The sequence below is a fragment of the Castor canadensis genome, chromosome 2 (assembly GCF_047511655.1).
Source record: "Castor canadensis chromosome 2, mCasCan1.hap1v2, whole genome shotgun sequence".
Classification (NCBI taxonomy): domain Eukaryota; kingdom Metazoa; phylum Chordata; class Mammalia; order Rodentia; family Castoridae; genus Castor; species Castor canadensis.
The window spans coordinates 32,430,381-32,449,466 of record NC_133387.1 but is presented as its reverse complement, the minus strand read 5'-3'; the positions used below and the strand labels follow the sequence as shown (position 1 = coordinate 32,449,466).

At 38.3% G+C, this 19,086-nt stretch overlaps 1 protein-coding gene across 1 annotated transcript; it reads left to right on the top strand.

Moving 5' to 3' along the window:
- The first annotated feature begins 337 nt into the window (after positions 1-337).
- Wnt16 (Wnt family member 16) lies at positions 338-11,846 on the top strand. The gene is made up of 4 exons (XM_020162418.2): positions 338-699; positions 866-1,131; positions 2,959-3,245; positions 9,850-11,846. Exons 1-4 carry the CDS (start codon positions 605-607, stop codon positions 10,312-10,314), a joined length of 1,113 nt encoding a protein of 370 aa, XP_020018007.1. The 5' UTR covers positions 338-604; the 3' UTR covers positions 10,315-11,846.
- Positions 11,847-19,086: the final 7,240 nt, after the last annotated feature.

Below are 19,086 nucleotides of genomic sequence, written 5' to 3'. Positions count from 1 at the left end.
ACTCCACTCATAGGTATTCCAGATGCCCTGGGGATGGGTGAAACTCAAATGTCTCCCATTAAACCCATGCTTTCACCCAGGGTTGCTCTAAAGAGACTGTGACAGGAGGAAAGGTCATGATACCCCCAGGACTGGTCAGAAGGTCCGGGAGATGCAGGCCGGTCGCCCCCCAGCAGAGCTTGTTCTCAGCCAATGGGAGCCTGAGGTTTCGGGATGATGAGATACGGGTCTGTCGCTGGGCCAATCAGGCGCCAGACGCGGTCAGGGGGAGGAGATGCAAGGAGAAGCCCGGGGCGATGGAGACGCAGAGACATCAACAGAAGTTTCTCACCTTGGAATGCGAGGGACGCTCCAGCATCTGCACATCCACAACTCTGAGCAGGAGGAGGGCCCCAAACTACTTCCTCCGCCTCCTCCTACTGCTGGGGGGTGGAGGGGGGAGAGCTGCTGAGGACCCTTACCATTGCTGGTCTTTTCATGTTATCTACAAAGAGAAAGAAGAGAGACAACTTGGTTCTGGGGAACTGACCACCGGCCCTACAGGCCTCTGGGGAGGGAAGGCAGAAGAGGAGTGGCCGGGGCTGGGGGACTCCATGCGGGGGCCATGGATAGGGCGAGTCTCCTGGCACTGCCCCGCCTGTGCGCGCTGTGGGCAGCCCTGCTCGCGTTGTTCCCCTGCGGAGCCCAAGGAAACTGGATGTGAGTATGGGGGCTGCAGAGGCACATGGGGTATTTGGCAAAGGGGGTGAGGAGCCCTAAGGCAGCTCCTAGTTGAAGCAGGGTGGCCTAATGTTGGGGAAAAACATCTGGGATTGGGGAGGAGAGCAGGGGAGCGGCTAACGCTAGGGGCGGCTGTGCCTTACAGGTGGTTGGGCATCGCCTCCTTCGGGGTTCCGGAGAAGCTGGGCTGCGCCAACTTGCCACTGAACAGCCGCCAGAAGGAGCTGTGCAAGAGGAAACCGTACCTGCTGCCCAGCATCCGCGAGGGCGCGCGGCTGGGCATCCAGGAGTGCAGGAGTCAGTTCAGATACGAAAGATGGAACTGCATGGTCGCCACCGCCACCGCCACCGTCACAGCTACCGCAGGCCCTTTCGGCACCAGCCCCCTCTTTGGCTACGAGCTAAACAGCGGTGAGTCCCGGGACACTGAGGGTTTCAGGGACACAGAAGGCGACAGCTCTTCTGCCAATAGATGGTGCTTGCGTGGTCCCCTAGCTCTAATATCCAGAAAGAGACCTTTTAGTTTAGGAATTTGGGAGCGACAGAGGCCAGACCTGGGGTGCAGGTGCGCTTCTTGGAGGGGGCGATTCCCCAGGTCCAGAGCCGGACGCTCGGTGCTGCAGCTCTTCCTCCTTGCGGCGGCGCCCCGCCAAAGTTGGGGGAAAACTTGACTCTCCCACCCGCCGACCCCCCGGATCCCGTAGCGCCCCCCTACGTGAGTGACCAGCTGCCGCTGCATCTGCTCTGGTTTATCCAGCTCGGCGGCACCGAGCGCTGGACAAGTGGCTAGTTGGAGCGAAGCACCGGGTTTACGGAATAATGGTAATTTTAAAGGAACTGTCCCCGACCATCCCCTGTGCAGCCAACCTGGGCAGGGCGACTTTAGCTGTCTCCTTTGTTTTCTGCCCTTTCCACCTCGCCCTCCCTCTGCGTACTGCCCGCGGCGCGGGAAGGTGCAGTAAAACAAAGTTCTAACTTTCTACATGAATCGTGCCTTAGTGAGGATAATGGTTCAAGGAGCCAGGATGCTGCCAGAAATATCAGCAGAGTCAAAGAACTTTGGAACTGGGGCGCTCAAAGAAGCGATCTCGTTCAAGTTCATTTCCGTTCTCCCTCTCACTTTGACCCTTTCCCACTCGGAACCTAAGCTCACTGCCGCCAAAGCGTCTCCTTTCCACCTCCGCGTTTTAGTCCAGGTACCCTTCCATAGAAGCCCTGACCCCGGAGAGGAGAAAAAAAAGAATGAAAAGGATGCAAAAGAAAGAAAAAAAGAGAAGGTGCTGAAATGCAGAAGCATTAGCTGCTGAAAAGTTTTATTGGACAAGGGGCGTGAAACTGTTTCTATTCCAATCTAAATATCTGGAAAGAAAAAAAATTACTTGCTGAGTTCCTTTTATCCATTTTATTAACGTTTTAATGGAACTTTAACTTTCAAAAGTTTTATATTTAGCCCAAACACTACTTCCAGGAGCACTGAAGAGAACGATTTCAATAAGGATAGTTTTTTTTTATAACAATTCTTTTTTTTTTTTTTTGCTAGTGACATGCCAATTATCTTGCTTTCATTACCTTTAAGACTGTAAGAGATTAGTTAATATTATATAAAATATTAACTCTTTTACGTTGATAACAGTGATTGTTATTCATGATGTCTCTTTTAAAATAGAAGTCTAGTCTTTAATGTCAAAGTAAACTGTAACACTTATCTACTAATTGCCTTGGTCTTCACTTAATTTAATTTGCATTATGAGATGTATTTTTTATTCAAACAAAAATCACACCGAATTTTTCACCTTGTATTTTGCAACTACAGCATATTTTAAATTTAAAAAGATAAATAATTTACTTTCCTTTGAATGTTTTATTATCACTTTTAGTACCCATGCAAAGAATTTTTAATTCATTCATTATGGAGCTATTTCTATTAACAAACACAAAGTTAGGTGCCGATGTACATTTCAAACTTTAAAAATAAATGTGATTTTTAAGATACTAGGACAGTGTGTGACATTACAATATATGAAAATCTCCAGTGGGATATTGAAAATTAATCTTTTAATGTTTTTTAAAGGCAAACACCATAGAAAATTCTCCTCTCTAAGTATGTACTCATTAAAGCATCTATCGAAAACAGTTGAAAAATTGTTTGTCAGGGAAGGATGAAGTAGTAGGCTTTGTTCTGAACCTAAACAGCAAGAGAACTTCCTGTCTGATTTATTGATTTATGTTTTATTGTAGGCACTAAAGAGACAGCATTTATTTACGCTGTGATGGCTGCAGGCCTGGTGCACTCTGTGACCAGGTCATGTAGTGCGGGCAACATGACAGAGTGTTCCTGCGACACCACCTTGCAGAATGGTGGCTCAGCAAGTGAAGGCTGGCATTGGGGGGGCTGCTCTGATGATGTCCAGTATGGCATGTGGTTCAGCAGAAAGTTCCTAGATTTCCCTCTCAGAAACTCCACGGGAAAAGAAAACACAATACTGCTAGCAATGAATCTACACAACAACGAGGCTGGGAGGCAGGTATGTATTAGAAAATGGAATCAAATGCCATGTCACCAAGTAAACAAGACTAGGATTATACTTCTGGATGAATCAATCCAAATGATTTAAAAACTGAGAGCTGAAAGCTAGCAGCAATACATGTGTGTATGTGTTGTGTGTGTGTGTACTAATCACATTGGTTTCATGAGTGTGTGCTAACCACATTGGCTTAATTCAGTTAATGAATCTATCCATCTGGTGTGAGTTGACTCTGTAATAGTATGTGTTGGTAATTGAACAATTTACATGTCTAACATTAGCTATAAAATAATAGATGTACAAGTGTCTATTGTGTTACTGGTTCCATCCCATAGCTGCTTATGGTTAATATCAAAATAGGACTTATAGACTCTATTGTTCTAATGGAACTGAATCAAGTGTTACTTCCCCAAACTTAAATTTTGATTATATTTTTCATAATCCACTTTTATGGGGCGATGGTTCCTAAATGTTGTTAGTTTTGCACTTATATTTTCTCTAGCAAACAATGTAACAATATTAGGGAATTCACAAGCACTATCAAATATTTTTTGCATAGCAAAATTTTAAGGGAAATAGTTATTTTTATGTAGGTTCATTTAAAAAATTTATAAAATACAGATAAGTCTAAAGAAGCTAAAGTTATATTAAATGTATGGATATTTTTAAATATCGCTATATTAAAGGTAGGTTAAGGAGAGGTAAACTTGAAGAGCCAACACTTAATTAACTTCTTTTATGAATTCTGATTTTTTTACATGTTTTCTTAAGAGGGAGTATATGTGCAACTTAATTTAACTTTTATATATTTACATTACTGAATGTTGATACAATAGTTTGAGTTCTACAACATAGTAGAATTAGTTGGCAATTCATAGTGGCTTTCCTAAAGGGCTGTAAATTTTTATGAATATATATTTCCTATGTCATAATAAATATCTCAGGACAAGAATATCAGCACATAGTATATATTATTGTAAATATCCAATAGCCTATAGAAGTCCCAAAGTAGTCATTGTACTCTGCCACATTCTCATGAAGCAAATTAAAACAAGTCACAGTATCTCTTAGGAATATTAAAAGTATATGTTGTATTTATTTTACTTTTTTGGCAAGAGAATAATGGGACTCATTCAGAATAGTTGCAACTTCCAGCCAGTTTTCTTTGCCTTACTGCCCTGGTTTAAAGCACAAAACCAGAAAACCAGCAAATGTTATAACCATAACTCTTCAAATCCAAAGTTAAGTTTCCATTTCAATTTAAATATTGAATTAGCAAAATAGAAAATAAGATAATCAAGCAATAACTATATAAGCTTTCCATATTTCTGCTTAGAAATGCTTAAAGTTACTCTATTTCATTAAAATAACACTTGCTTAACACTAGTTACATACATGTCTCTTTTCCTTAAAGTTTTACATTTAAAAAGAGGAATGGGATATTGGTTCAATTTAAATATTATCCAATAAGGGAATATTTATTTTTCTAACATATTACTATAAAAAAGATTACATGTAATAAACATTTTTTAAAACTCAAGTTAAACTAGAGAAAAACATCGATATGTCAAATCAATATATTTAAAAAACAAAAAAGCAATTAAGTGAATATGTATTATCAACATAGAAAGTAAATCTACTTTAGCCATTCTCTAAATAATTTTGTACTGATGGAAAAAAATTTAACCAGAAAACCAAAACTCAGAGAAGACTATGTTGTGATTAATTTCCTTAAAAAACATTGTCTCTGAACTAATGAAAAGTCCTAAGACATCCTAAAATGTATTTTTGTTAGTAATACTAGGCAACCATTTAGTTTTATTTCATCTTGTGTGTTTTTTCAAATTAGGTAGCCAAATCCGCTTTTGCAACTGTTAATGTTCATCTTAAGCTATTATTTATATACTGATTTTGTGAAAAACATGCATCTACTCGGCACATCATTTTAAATTCACTATTTGTCAGAAAAAATGTTTTTACTAATTTTCTATCTATGCAGAATATAATCCAACTTAAACAAATTACATATTTCATGACAATTTCAGAGTTTTCCTTGTTGAATCTGTTTTTTTCCACATTGTTCTAGATGAAGTCTTAAAATATTGCAAAATATTTACCTGGTTATTTTAGAGGGCACTACACTGGTGTTTTTGTTGGTCTTTTTTCATGAGGTATTATAACTCAAAACATTTTTATATTTTTTTTTCCATTGGTGGCCAACACCTCCACACACACATACACAGGGAAAGAAAAAGAAACTGCTTTCCAGGTTATTATCTAACATGAAAGAGCAGTCTACTCAATTTTTAATATTAGCAATTACAATTCTAATCTGTGAGGCATATTCATCTGAGCAAAGTTCAAAGTCTGAATTCAATTGAGTTGATTGTTCTAGTCTCAAAATCCCAAAGTCAAAATGTAGGAAAGTGTTTAGAGAAATGTGGGTACTGGCGCTTAGTAGTGCTGTGAGCAGGATAGATGATTTTCTAACCACTGACCTTAAATACTCTGATTCCCACTTGGTTTCTGACACCATTCCTAAAGTTATAACTCCAAGAATAATGTTGCCTGATGGTGATTGGCTAACAGAATGATGTGATGTCTTCCAGGGGCAGAACTTCTGGGAATAATGTGACTTGAAATATTTATGGGTATTTCTTTTGGTGTGCTTAAAATATTTCCATTCTTCCCATGTCCACCTCATAAACTTTTAAATTTCTCTAACCCATAATTTGTTTTATGATGAGTAACTCAACAAAGTGGGAAGGGCCGACTCTGAATTTTCATTGACCTGTTTCAAGAATATTTATAAGTACTTGAACAACACATACTCATTTTGCTTTTCAACAGGTTCAAATATATTTTTGGACAGAAAGGAACAAAATAAATCAGAGAAATAGGAAATTCTACACACATACATCCAATTTCATGTCACCGTTTTCATAACTTAAATGGATCATCTGATAATTGACAAAGTGAAATGTCCCACAACAATTTTCTGGCCATTCCTGGTAGTTTGGATAAAGTAATAGGCTGGAAAATAATCCCTGCCTGCTGTATTACCTCTGAGTCAAAACTGTGGGATCAATCAGCCTTTAAACCACTTCTTAAGCAGTTTCTATTTTTACATTAAATACCAACGGTACATCTTTCCTACTTCACTTCATTAGAGATTTATCAAACGAAAACTTATACAAGGAGCCCATTAGATTAAATGCCGCCCTCCTAACTGCTGTCTCATAGTTTAAAAATATCCCACCAAAGTGGGCACATCTGTTTATAATAGTTAACAAAAAATTCCTCTGTTAATATCATTATAAACCTTAACAACTCAACTAAAGTAGAGAAAGGACATTTCTTGTAACCACACACAACTCATTGGATTGCTGTTCTCTTTTCCTGTTACCAGAAAATGACAGAGCTATCACTGCAGCTCAGAATAAGTGTTTAGCATTAATTAAGAACCCTAGCAGAAAGGATCCAGAATACACATTTTTTATAGTGTTTATGTGATTTCCTTAAATATGCTTGCATTTTCCACTTTCATTTTTCTCTTTTACTAAAGTTATCTTGTTGCATATTAAGACTTATTTTGTATCCTTCGAGTCTAAGAAACAATGTGTCACTTTGTAGACTAACACAGGGTGCAGGGGGAAGACTTGGAGGAGAGCCCTGCTGGCTCAAGGTCTCCCAATACCACTGACCCTCAGGCAGTGACCTCATATATCAACAAATTATGTAAGACAAGTGTGTTAAACATGCTGTTTATTTTTATGTAAAATTGGAGTTGTAACTAAGTAACTGTTCATTTACTACCCACTAGGTGCAAAGCATTTCTTCCTATAAAACTAAATCAAAAAAAAATTCTTTATAAAAATATGCTCTGAAAAACACTAAATTCTCGTATGGTGTGTGTGTGTGTGTGTGTGTGTGTGTGTGTGTGTGTGTGTGTCCTTAAATGCCCTCAAACTGCATTTCTCTAAGTGGCAATGTTATTGCTTTGTTTTAATTTCTCTGTAGTCAAGTTCCATCCTTCATTCAAATTTCATGGCAAATTATTGGGATTCTTCCCTTGAAGTTCATTTGTATAGGTAAAGTCTAGGATAGAAAAATAATATGTGTCACAAATTTGATTAAAAAATACTATTTTCCTGTACCTATTGTTAGGGTCATTTACAATGCAGATGTAAGAAAGTAAAAAAAAAAATTAAATGTCATTGCTGGAAAATTATAAACTCCAGATATTTTAAAAGGGCTGCTTTTCTAGAGTAAAGGAAATCTTCCCAGAAGTTGAATATAAATTCAGCAGGTGATAAAATTAATTTGAAAGTCTCTTTGTATCCTTCAAACCTGGGAAGCAATGTGTCACTTTGTGAACTGCATTAAGCTCTGGAGGAGAGCCCAGCAGGCTCAAGGTCTCCCTGTGCCATTGAGGTGATTTCCGTTACTATCAGCTGATCACGTGACCAACAGAGAATAAGTTACAACTGCCTGAGTGAGTGGAACTAATTATTCAGCCAGTATTTGATGACTATATACTCTACCCTGCATGCTTTGCAAATCGGCACCACCTTACGTGACAGCTGAGCTGTTTAACATAAGGAAAAAAATCAGCTCTCAATCATTGTCCAGAGGAAATCTGGCAGCTTTAAATCACTAAGTGATGACTATAAGGAATGCTGATCTGGTTTAAACACATAAACATACATTCTTAGGTTTAGGACTTTCTTGGACAATTTATTTTATTACCTAGCACTGATTGAGCTCTTTTTTTTTTCATATCCTTTAGGCACTTAAAATTTGAACAAAGGTAGGCAGATTGCATGAAATTCAATTTTTATTTGCCTACAGACCTCTTAGAATTGAGGGCTTTGTGGATATCAAATGCCATAAATTAAATCAAATAAGCCTGTGCACCATACTTTATAAATTGCTCTGATGTCACTGTAGGAACATTTAGCCATATTTTATAAAGGACAGGGTTTAAATATTATTGTTTATTATTATAAATACAACTAAGAAGTATCAAACATTGTACAAATTAATACCGCATGCTCTCATTTAAGGTTACAAATAAATATTAACTGTTTGAAACATTCCATATTGGATAGTTCGGGAAATTTCAATAACTTGTTAGAAAGTTCTGCAAACATGTCAATATTGAATTTGGTACAAAATAGCAAGGTATAGATACATGTCATTTTATAGTTTTGATAAGAATTGTAAGCATAATTTAAATAGAGGTTTTTCCTTTCTTTGGTGAGCGTACATTCATTATTTTCAAGTCATCAAATAGATGGATCCATTTTTCATTTACCCAGCATTTGACAGAATGTCAAGTTAGTCCTAAAGGTTTATTAGTCTGTTCTGCCATCATCTGGGGACTGAAGGAAATGATGTTGGTTTGTAAGAGATTAGAGCCCTAAAACTTTTGAAATCCCCCTGTTGTTTTTGCATCATTGGGCCTATCAGACATTTTAATTTTAACTCTTACCATAACTCTTTCTTCAAAGTAAACACTAGTAAGACCTTACTCTGCACCTGGCAGTGAGCTATCACAAATATATGTGATCTCATTCAGTTCCACAGACATTATCAACTGAACTCAGCATTTAGAAATGAAAATTTATATAAATATTATCCTCTTCTGTTTTCTATGTTGGAGGATAGTGGTACGGATTCACCAAAGATAGGACATAGGTTTTGAATTAATTTTCCAGGAAAGACAAAGAATTTGCTGGGCACAACCATATTCTATAGCTCCTTTTTCTGAACAACCTAACTTGGTTTCTCATGGGATCTATGACCAGAGAATAGCATCTTCTCCCTACCCCCAACACTCCCATAAATGTAACTGACTTTTATAGTGGTCAACCCTAAGAATTCTCATGTGAATCAATAGTGTCATCAGTGGGCATCATTAAAATTATCAGAGCAGCTCATCTCAACCAATTGAATCAGAATCTCAAGGGTGTGAACAATGCTTACTTGTGAAGTTCCACAGATATTTCTATGCATATGAGAGTCGAAAGCAACTGCTCTATGAGCTCTTTTCAAATTTTAATGTGCATCAGAATCTCCTGAAGCTCTTCTAAAAATACAGCTTCTGATTCTGTAGAACCTGAGTGTCACAAGTGGAGCCAGGGCTGTTGGTCCATAAATCACACTCTGAGCAGGAAGGATTTGAATGGTGTCAGGAAATCCAGGCATGCATGGGCATCCTCTCACACCCAAAAGCGAGTTGATACTAGAAATGCAAGTAATTTCCCTTTGGTATCTCAGATAATCTTTGATAGGTAGGAAGTAGTACTAGTATTACTAGTATATTGGTATTGTAGCCTCACCAACTATTACTTTAAATGCACCTTAGAAAGTTTTGCCCTCTTGGCAGGGTCTAGACATTTGAACAAAACTAAAGGACCAAACATTTGAACCCTCCACAATCTTAAAGGTCCTTTGTGATCAAAACCATCATTTTTATACAGGAGGGAACACACCCAGAAAGTTACGTGATTAGGTTCACTGTGAAGTTAAGTGATTAGGTGTCCATTGTGGAATAAAACGCTTGATGAATGCACTTGAACACAATCACTGTTGGTTTCAGGCTGTTGCCAAGCTGATGTCCGTAGACTGTCGCTGCCATGGTGTTTCTGGCTCTTGTGCCGTGAAAACATGCTGGAAATCCATGTCTTCTTTTGAAAAGATTGGCCATTTATTAAAGGATAAATATGAAAACAGTATCCAAATATCAGACAAAGAAAAGAGGAAAATGCGGAGGAGAGAAAAAGATCAGAGGAAGATTCCTATCCACAAGGATGACCTGCTGTATGTGAATAAGTCTCCCAACTACTGTGTGGAAGATAAAAAACTGGGAATCCCAGGAACACGAGGCAGAGAATGCAACCGCACATCAGAAGGTGCAGATGGCTGTAACCTCCTCTGCTGCGGCCGAGGCTATAACACCCACGTGGTCAGGCACGTGGAAAGATGCGAGTGTAAGTTCATCTGGTGCTGTTATGTCCGCTGCAGGAGGTGTGAAAGCATGACTGATGTTCACACTTGTAAGTAACACCTCCTTCCAGCCTGGAGAAGACTCTAGCAATATCCTACAGAATTGCAAGCTGGGAAACTAACTCCTGCATTGGAATTCCCGGAGCCTTGGGCAAATCTGAGATTAATTTTATCTGGTTGGCATACAGTCATACATTGATTATGTGGATTTCTTGGGATTCTGACGTTGAAAAAGTTTGCATTCATCTTTGGTTGGTTTGGGAAGTATATATTGACATGCAAGGAAGATTAATCTGTTTCCTAAGCAAGAAAGAAGAAAGAGCCCTAATGCTGGAGATCTGGTCCATACTCAATATAAAATTCTCAACTATGAAACACAGTTATGGAAATTAATAATGGTGGGTAAATATTAGTCATTTTTTAAGGACACTGCTTACAGAAGCAAGGAGCAATAAACAGGAAATTCATTTATTCTCTTAGTGTTTTTACTTTTTTTAAGTGTTTGTGCATAGAGAGATGTTCAAAGTTAACCTAAGTGGTGGGTGCTTACTTACCCTTTCATGTACTTCAAAAGAAGAGCAATTGAAAAGAATTGTCATAACTGATATAACATCCTTCAGACATATTTTTTACAAGATGTTCAATAGCAAACACGAATCAAGATGTAAAAAGTAAAATGTATGAATTAGATTTTACGTGCCTTTTAACCAGAAGGATTTGTCTAGAAAAATCTCTAAGGTATATAGCAATCTTTCATCTTTGGATTTATACTTTTATTATAGATCAGTTTCCACTGTTAAAAACTCAACTCTGAGATACTCGGGTTAGGAGGGAAAGTAGAGGTAAAAATATAAAGGGTTCTCTTACATTGAAAAGAAAAGTACTCTTTAAATGTATAAAGACAGTATTTTGTATAGTATTTTGCTTTTAAAAAGTTTTATATTTTGTACATACAGTATTTAAGTTATATGACATGTACTAAAACTTAAGACATTTATTGTCAAAGCCCATAAGCTCAGGCAATAAGATTCTCAGAAACTCTCTTTCTTTCATATTATTAACTCTGAATTTTTTAACATTGAGAAAGAAGGTAATTGAGCAACTGGTTATATAGGTGTGTACCTCTTGGCCAAATGTCAGTTTTATGTGCTAGAGATTAAAATATGTTGCAAAATATTGAACATTGTATTATTTCAGTAGCCAGATTAATTGAATTCTTTTCACATTAGTTAGGCTTAACTTGTAAGGTTATAATTAATTGTATAGTAAAAGTCTTAACTGGAAAAAAGAAGTCTAAATCAGAGTAATGATCATTTGTGGACTTGACATCCTGGATATTTATTATATGTAATGCTGCATTTCCACTTGAATGCTAAGTGGTCCTCCTTGTTTTAATATTTGTGCATGTATATTTATCATATTTTACAAGGTTCCTGGTGAAAATCACAGGACTATATTTAAGGTTGTGCTTCAGTGTAAATGCTTATGTTTTTATGCATTAAATATTTTAGTATTAATAGAAAAATAGATTTTCTAAGTTCAAAATGTACAAAGAAAGAATATTCTTTTTCTTATTATCAAGATAAAGAAATATTTCCTGCCCAAAAGGTCTCATTCTATTTCATTTTTATTTTATTTACCAACACAGCAATATTTTTGTGAGAAAGGGCACACCCACAAAAATTTCTCTGTTCTAATATTAAAATCATGACTGAACACTTAACTATGACCCTTAAAGTTTAACAAAGTTATTATTTACTATCTGAGAGACTTAGAAATAGCAAATGAGCAAATATAGTGCTTATTGAAGAGTGGCTACTCATTGGATAGAGTAACCTGAAAAAATACTCCTATTTTACAAAATAAATCTATTTTATCTTCATTGAGAATAAGCACCCTTTTATAAAAGAGGAAGACTATGGTGTTCATTAATGATCAATTCTTCTACTAACTAGAAAACTTTCCTGTCTCAAAAACAAACAAGCTAACAAACAAAATTTGATGCTAACTCAGGCTCTCTTCTAAGATGCTGAGCAAGAATACCTCCTAATTCCCAAGTTGTGACTCTAGGCTCTTTCCCTTCTCATCATTGGCATTGCTGTGGAAGTCTTCCTGAATTTTTCAATTCAGATTGGCTAGCAGTCTGGCATTAGCCCAACACCTTCCCACTCCTAGTCATTGTGGAGACAGCACCGTGGTGGTGCTTGTAGGAGCACAATTCTGTGTGCAAAGTTTTCTATCCAGGATAGGTATTTTGTATGAATTAGTTAGAACCGTTTAGGCTTCAAGTTTACAGAAAACCCAACCCAGACTGATTTAAACATTGAAACAAATGTATTGATCCTGTAACTGAAAACTTAAGAATTGTAAATGTATCAGATAAAGCTTGATCCATAAGCTCACACCATATCCCTTAGATTCAGGTCTCTGCATCATGTAAGACTGACTCCTGGCATTGTCTGCAACCTGAGACTTCACAATGCACTGCACTCCCAAATCCTGGTACCCTTAGCAGTTTCATCAGTGTTTTTCTTAGGTACACAACTTCCACACTTCCAGACCTCACATTCTCCTACCACTCATTCTAAGAACAGTGAGATCTCATTCTAAGGAAAGACAGATGTTCTTTTAATGCTTGCTCACCCAGAAGACAGGAAAACTTGTCTTTTCCTGGATGCCCAGCAAAGATGGAGTCTCCTTGGTTAAATGTTTGCATCTCAGAACCAATCATAATGACTATTTGGTGTCTGAGGTGGGCAATGGGTATGCTGATCTGCTAATGGCAATTTCAGATCTTGCCAGAAACTAGCAGGGGGTTTTACTCCAAGTAAAATTACATAGGTTGAGAATAAGGAGGAGGTGAGTCTGTACAAGAAAACCAGTGTTTAGGGGACTGCATCTGACATCCCAAAGAACTCACAGCCAAAGTGCTGTGGATTATGTATATGGGCACAAAGTGCCTTTATCATGCTTAAATGCCCTTTATCATGTTAGAGAAAAAAAGGGAGGTGCACTCCCTTCAATTTGGAGTTCAACTTTTTTGTTGATTTGAAACCACCTAATAGAGACAATTATAGTATGCAATGATCCTTCTTAAAATAAAATCAAGGAAAACATTATAAATGGCATTGTCTGTAACCTGTGGATGAGGGTAATGAAAACATTTCTCTGACAGCAGTATCTTAACACATTAGTGATACATTCTTTTGTATATAGACAACCGTACTATTTCCTTACTCTGTATACTAGTTGTTTTGTTCTGTATTTCAAGGAATTATAATAGCTATACCAAGAACAGCAAGGAAATTTTTATTATATATGTTCAGATGCTATTAACTTAAATGTTTATACAGCTTTGGAACCGTGTGATATTAACAGTAAATAGTGTCTAAACAGTTAATTTTCTGAAGTACTGTCAGTACTGACATGATCTTTATTTTGACTTAGGTTAGAATGAGGAAGCAGGAAAGATTCTCATCAAAATTTTGATTTATAGGCCCTTTGGTGAGTTTCTGATACTTTCTGCATCACCTCCTAAGGGTTCTTAAAAATTGTGGAATCAAGCCAACCAATTGGAGCCATTTAATTATCTATATCATTATGATACACTTGGCTGACCTGAGGGAAGGAAAATTCAAATCCTTTCTCCAGGAACCATGAATATACCCCAAGACCAGCCCTTCCTAAGGAAAGTTCACTAAAATGTCTTGCTTGTTCCTTTTTTTTTTTCTCCTCAGTTTTACTATAGACTAGGTGTGATACCATAACATTTCTTGCAGGAGGAGGACAGTATATGCCACAGCATGAAGGGTATGGAGTGGTCACCAGTCAGGGACTTAGTTCCTTTGAAAAAGAATACAACCTTAGCAAACAGATAGTACTCAGCACTCACCGTATCCTGGGCTTTGCTCTAGGTAAACTGCACACACACACACGCACACACACACACACACACACACACACACTCACTCATGAGAAATATATATTCCTCGTGACAACCTCAGAAGTAGGTGCCATAATTGTGGACCTCATCATAGATGAGGAAACTAGACACAGTAACTGAATCAATATCACTCAGAGTGGACCCACTTCAGCATCTTATGTACCCACCATAATCCTTATTGTGCTTTTCACAGTAGCAAACTGTTAGTAGACTGTATTTACAATACACCATTTAGAGAGTCTGGGGAATTTGTGGATCTAGTGAAAATGACAGCAGGTTTCTTTGTAGTTTAGTTATGTAAACTTGGTTGAGAAGCAGGGAGTGAAGTGATGGGAGAACCGAGAACTGAGATTCACCATGAAATATAATTAAAATACGCTGCTTCTTGATCTCTAGGTGCAAAGTGATTCAGGCTGGTTTCTATTTTAGATCCCAACAGGGCTGACAGTTGGATTATACAAGAATCAGTCATTCCAAAAGAAATGACTCCAAGTAAAGATTATTGTAATTTAGTTAGACATCAAATAAATATGTCCTTTTTTGTTGTGCTGATAGCCAATTGTTACATAAGGTGTTATTTTTAATAGAGGGATGAAACTTACCATTTGTAATGGTTTATATTCACATTCAAAGAAAAAACACCAGAGGTGGTTTGTACTGAATTAAAACTTTTTTTTTTTAAACAAAATCTTGCTAAGAAAAACCAACCTCTCCCCCTGTGGTTGTAAAGAGAAAGCAATAATAAATTGGACCAAGTCAACACAAACCAAAGTTTCATATGTGACTTAATTTGCAGAAGTGGAAGTATCTGACTTGAGTGTAAGAACTGGGAAGGCAGAGTTTGGGGATAAAGTTCTGCTTGTTCCCAGTCAAATGGCCACTCTGAGCCCTGAGGGTGACTTACATCTGTCCAAAGAGGCAAGGGACCTTCCCTTCTACATTTTAGTAATAACCCAGCACTCATGGTCATAATCCGTATCTACCCAGCCTTGTTTTGCCAACAAAATGGTAGGACAGCAATTTTTTGTCCCTAATCAGTCTTTTTGATGAAAAAGGACTACTGTCATATTGAACTCCCATGGTGTGTGTGTGTGTCAGTACTAGACTTTGAACCAGGTCCTCACACTCTACCAGCTTGAGCCATGCCTCTAGTTTTTTTGCTTTATTTTTCAGATGAGGTCTCATGCTTTTTGCTTGAGTGGGCACTGACCTTCAATTCTCCTCCTGTCTCCACCTCCCAAGTAAGTGGGATTCCATATGTGAGTCATGATGCCCAGCTTTAACTGCACATTTAAATTCATCTCAAGTGGCTTGGCATTACAGCACATGCCAGTAAGCCCAGCTACTCAGAAAGCAGAGGAAGGAGAACTGGGGGATGGAGGCCAGCTCAGGCAAAGTTAGCAAGACCCTATCTCAAAATAAAATCAAAAAGGCTGAGAGTGTGGCTCAGGTGATAGAGGACTTGCCTAGCAAATGCAAGGCCCTGGTCCAATCCCCAGAACTGTAATAAATATGTACATACCTTAAACTCTTTCTAAGTCAAGCAAAGATGTCAATATACAAAATGTAAATCAACGAAGACCTATTTTTTCCTAGTACATAGTACTTACTTTTTGTTAGTCCTATCCATTGTCATTCATTCGTCTTCAAATCCCTGGTAGACAACTAGTTGTTGCTTCTCTTAAGCTTATGAATGATAACAAAATGGGGAAACTGAAGAGGTCAATGAAGGAGTCCTAACATGTCTCCTATTCAATGGGTACAAAATAATTTTACAAACTGAAAGTTAAATTTCACTATTCACTTTGAGAAATTCTCGACAGCTTGAAGACATTTTCCTCCTCCAAATTCCCAACTTATTATTTCTTGAGACATCATGCTTAAAAAAATGTTGATTAAATGTAGATTCAACGATCACAAAATTCTATCTGCCACAACACCTATCATTGTGCTGCATATCAAACACACCCAGGGCTCTAGAACCATAGGCAACCTGTTACAGAATATTTCCACAATGAGATTTTATAATCCTTGTGTAAAGTATAAAATTGACGGTTCCACTTAGTTTCAAAACCCCATTCTGGTCAAAAGTTTCAGTGTTTCTACAGGAGTATAGGGACAAGCTCATTCCCTTATTTTAAAACTCAAGTCCTCTGCCTCCAGAATAGAAAGTTATGAGGACAGGGCACTTTCCCAAGATAAGGGGCTGGCAAGATTTAGGGCCCAGAGTTCATTCCCCACACTTAATCCAGTAATGGACCTTCTTACTTCCCACCTGGGACTTCCCCAACTCTCAGGGACTACTTTCCCCTCCATGAACTGAATGTATTGCAATAATAATCCCTAGCATTATTTGCTTTAAAATCTTTCCTCTGCCCAGAGCTCACACTCCCAAGACATTCTCCTTGGAGTTCATTTCTGATTTTGTCCAACCACACAATACATCTCTAATCAAACTCCTGATAACCTGGGATATCCATAAGCCAAACAGTTTTTGGAGCCAAAATTAAAAATAATTAAAAAATTTCCATGTTAGTATGACCATCTGCAAATAGTAAAATAAAATGCAAAATTGACGTGAAGTTTTAGAATAAGAGAATTTATACTCACACTGAGCTCTTATTAAACTTAAAACCCTGGGAGTGAGCATTGCTCTTTTTTGCTCAGAGGGACACACCTACCAACTACAGCATTTCTGTTTAACAGGTAGACTTGCAAATTGGCACTCTTATGCCACTGATGATATGGAAGGCTCTAAGACTTGGCAGGGATCCACTGGTCCCAGCACTGAGTTTGTTCATCCCATCATGCACTGCCAGAGTAGTGACAGCAACATCGGTCAGCAGGACAGCACTGAATGCCCAACACATCACATGTATACATTTCAAGTAGACTTACCAATGTTTTGATTCCAGAAAGCAAAAAAAAAGCTTCAAAATTCCCATTTAAGAGATTCCTCCTTTGCCAAAGCAAGCCTAAGGGGTAGGAGGAGAAATGCTGGTGTATAAAAGGGTGCAACTGGGCCCCAGCACTTGCCTCTCCCTTACCACTGTCTCACCATTGCCTGCAGCAGGAGTTGGAGGGCACATTTAGGTTGTTAGAAGGGACCAAGGTCCCCTGGGAGGCTCCTTGTAAGTTCCCAGCAAAGCAAGGCCTGAAAGTAGAACCCTCCCTCCTATGATCATGGAAGTGCTGACTCCTTGGAGAGACACAAAAACTTGAATTCTGGTTGGATTTGGTGTCAGGATGTAATGAAATGTAGACAAGCAAGTTAGAGGCTTAGGGGGCAAGCTGCCTCAGGTGAATGGCTGCATCCTTTCCCACCATCTCACTGTCCACTCACTGAACAGTTGGTTCCCAGTTACATCCCTGTTTTACAGGTAAGAAAATTCACTTTCTTTAGATCTTCTCATCAAAACCAGTGAAGCACAGAAGCAGAGAAGCAAGTCTGTGTTCTTAACCAGCATGCTGCACTGTCTCTTCTTACAGAATTCTTCCTTTTAAGTTGTAGGCCCCTGTTCTCTCTAGCTTTCAAGTGAAACAAAGATGGACCCAGTATACATTATGAGGTTGAGGGTTTATAAATTCACTTTCCCTGATAAAAGAGAGCATCTTTTACCAATTTAGCCTCAACATGTTCTTTGAATATTCAATGTACTCTAGGTCAGCACAATTTATGCAGAACAGAAGTAAGTTGAGTGGTGGCAGCATGAACTAGCTATACCGGGAAGATTGTCTTCCTCATGCTAATAAACTGCTCAGGAGGTAAACAAGAGAAACATCTCTTTTGTCTCCAACCCAAGGGTTGACTAATCCCTTTTCATTCTGACTACCCACATAAGAAACTCCCAAGTGTGTTCAGTGTTTCCTCAACATAGCTGTTCCCTCATAGTTGCCTCTCCCCTCACTGGACTGGAGGAAGGTTCTGTTAGTGGGAAAGCTGCTTAGATGATCTGGAGGGACTGTCACCATGCTGCCTGCTCCTTCATTTTGCCTAGCAACAACCCACTGCCACCCACTGGCTGGGCCAGCCTGCTGTGCACTCCAGCTAGCCTTGGACTGCACCCTCAAGAAAGGGGACTGCATGAAGGGGCAAGTGAGAAGGAGAGGAGCAAGGTCTAGCTAATAGAGGGAGTTCTGATGAGAGTGGGAATTACCTACCTTTTGGCATGTGACAATCAACAACCAAGAATATGGTAAAGTCATCTTTTCAACACAAAGGAAAAGAATCCTTCTTAGGAATGCTTTAGAAAAGACGAAACCTGCTGGGTATGGTGGTACATGCCACTAATCCCGGCTATTCCAGAGGTGGACACAGTCCAGGAACAGCCCAGGCAAAACCACAAGATCCTATCAGAAAACCAAAGTAAAACAAAGGTGTGGCAAAAGTGGTAGAGTGCTCAAGGTCATGAATTCACCCCCCAGTATCACCAAGAAAAAAAAAAGGGGAAAGGTGGACTCTGTTCCTTTACTCTACGGCTTGGTTTACATGCATTTTCTCCTAAGAGGCTGAAGTAATTGGAGATGTTAAGTGCCAAATCTTTTACCTGATCAACAAGCAATTTTTTCCCTTTCATGTTCATTTGAAAAAGTATTCTAAATGCATTCCCAGTTCTATTTCTTCCCACTAAACACAGGCACTTTTCTTGGTGTTTCATTTTAAAGAGGGTGGGTATAAACCAAATAGAATGAAATTATAATTTTGGAGTCTAATTATTTATATCTTATGCAAACCTTTGAAGTATAGAATAAAATACAGGCTGAATGAATTTCACTTTCATCTATCATAAAATTATAAAATATTAGCTGATTCACTTAAAAACAAACACAATACGGAAAACAACAACTGAGTTTCACTTAAATCAAATTAAAGTCAGGAATACTAAA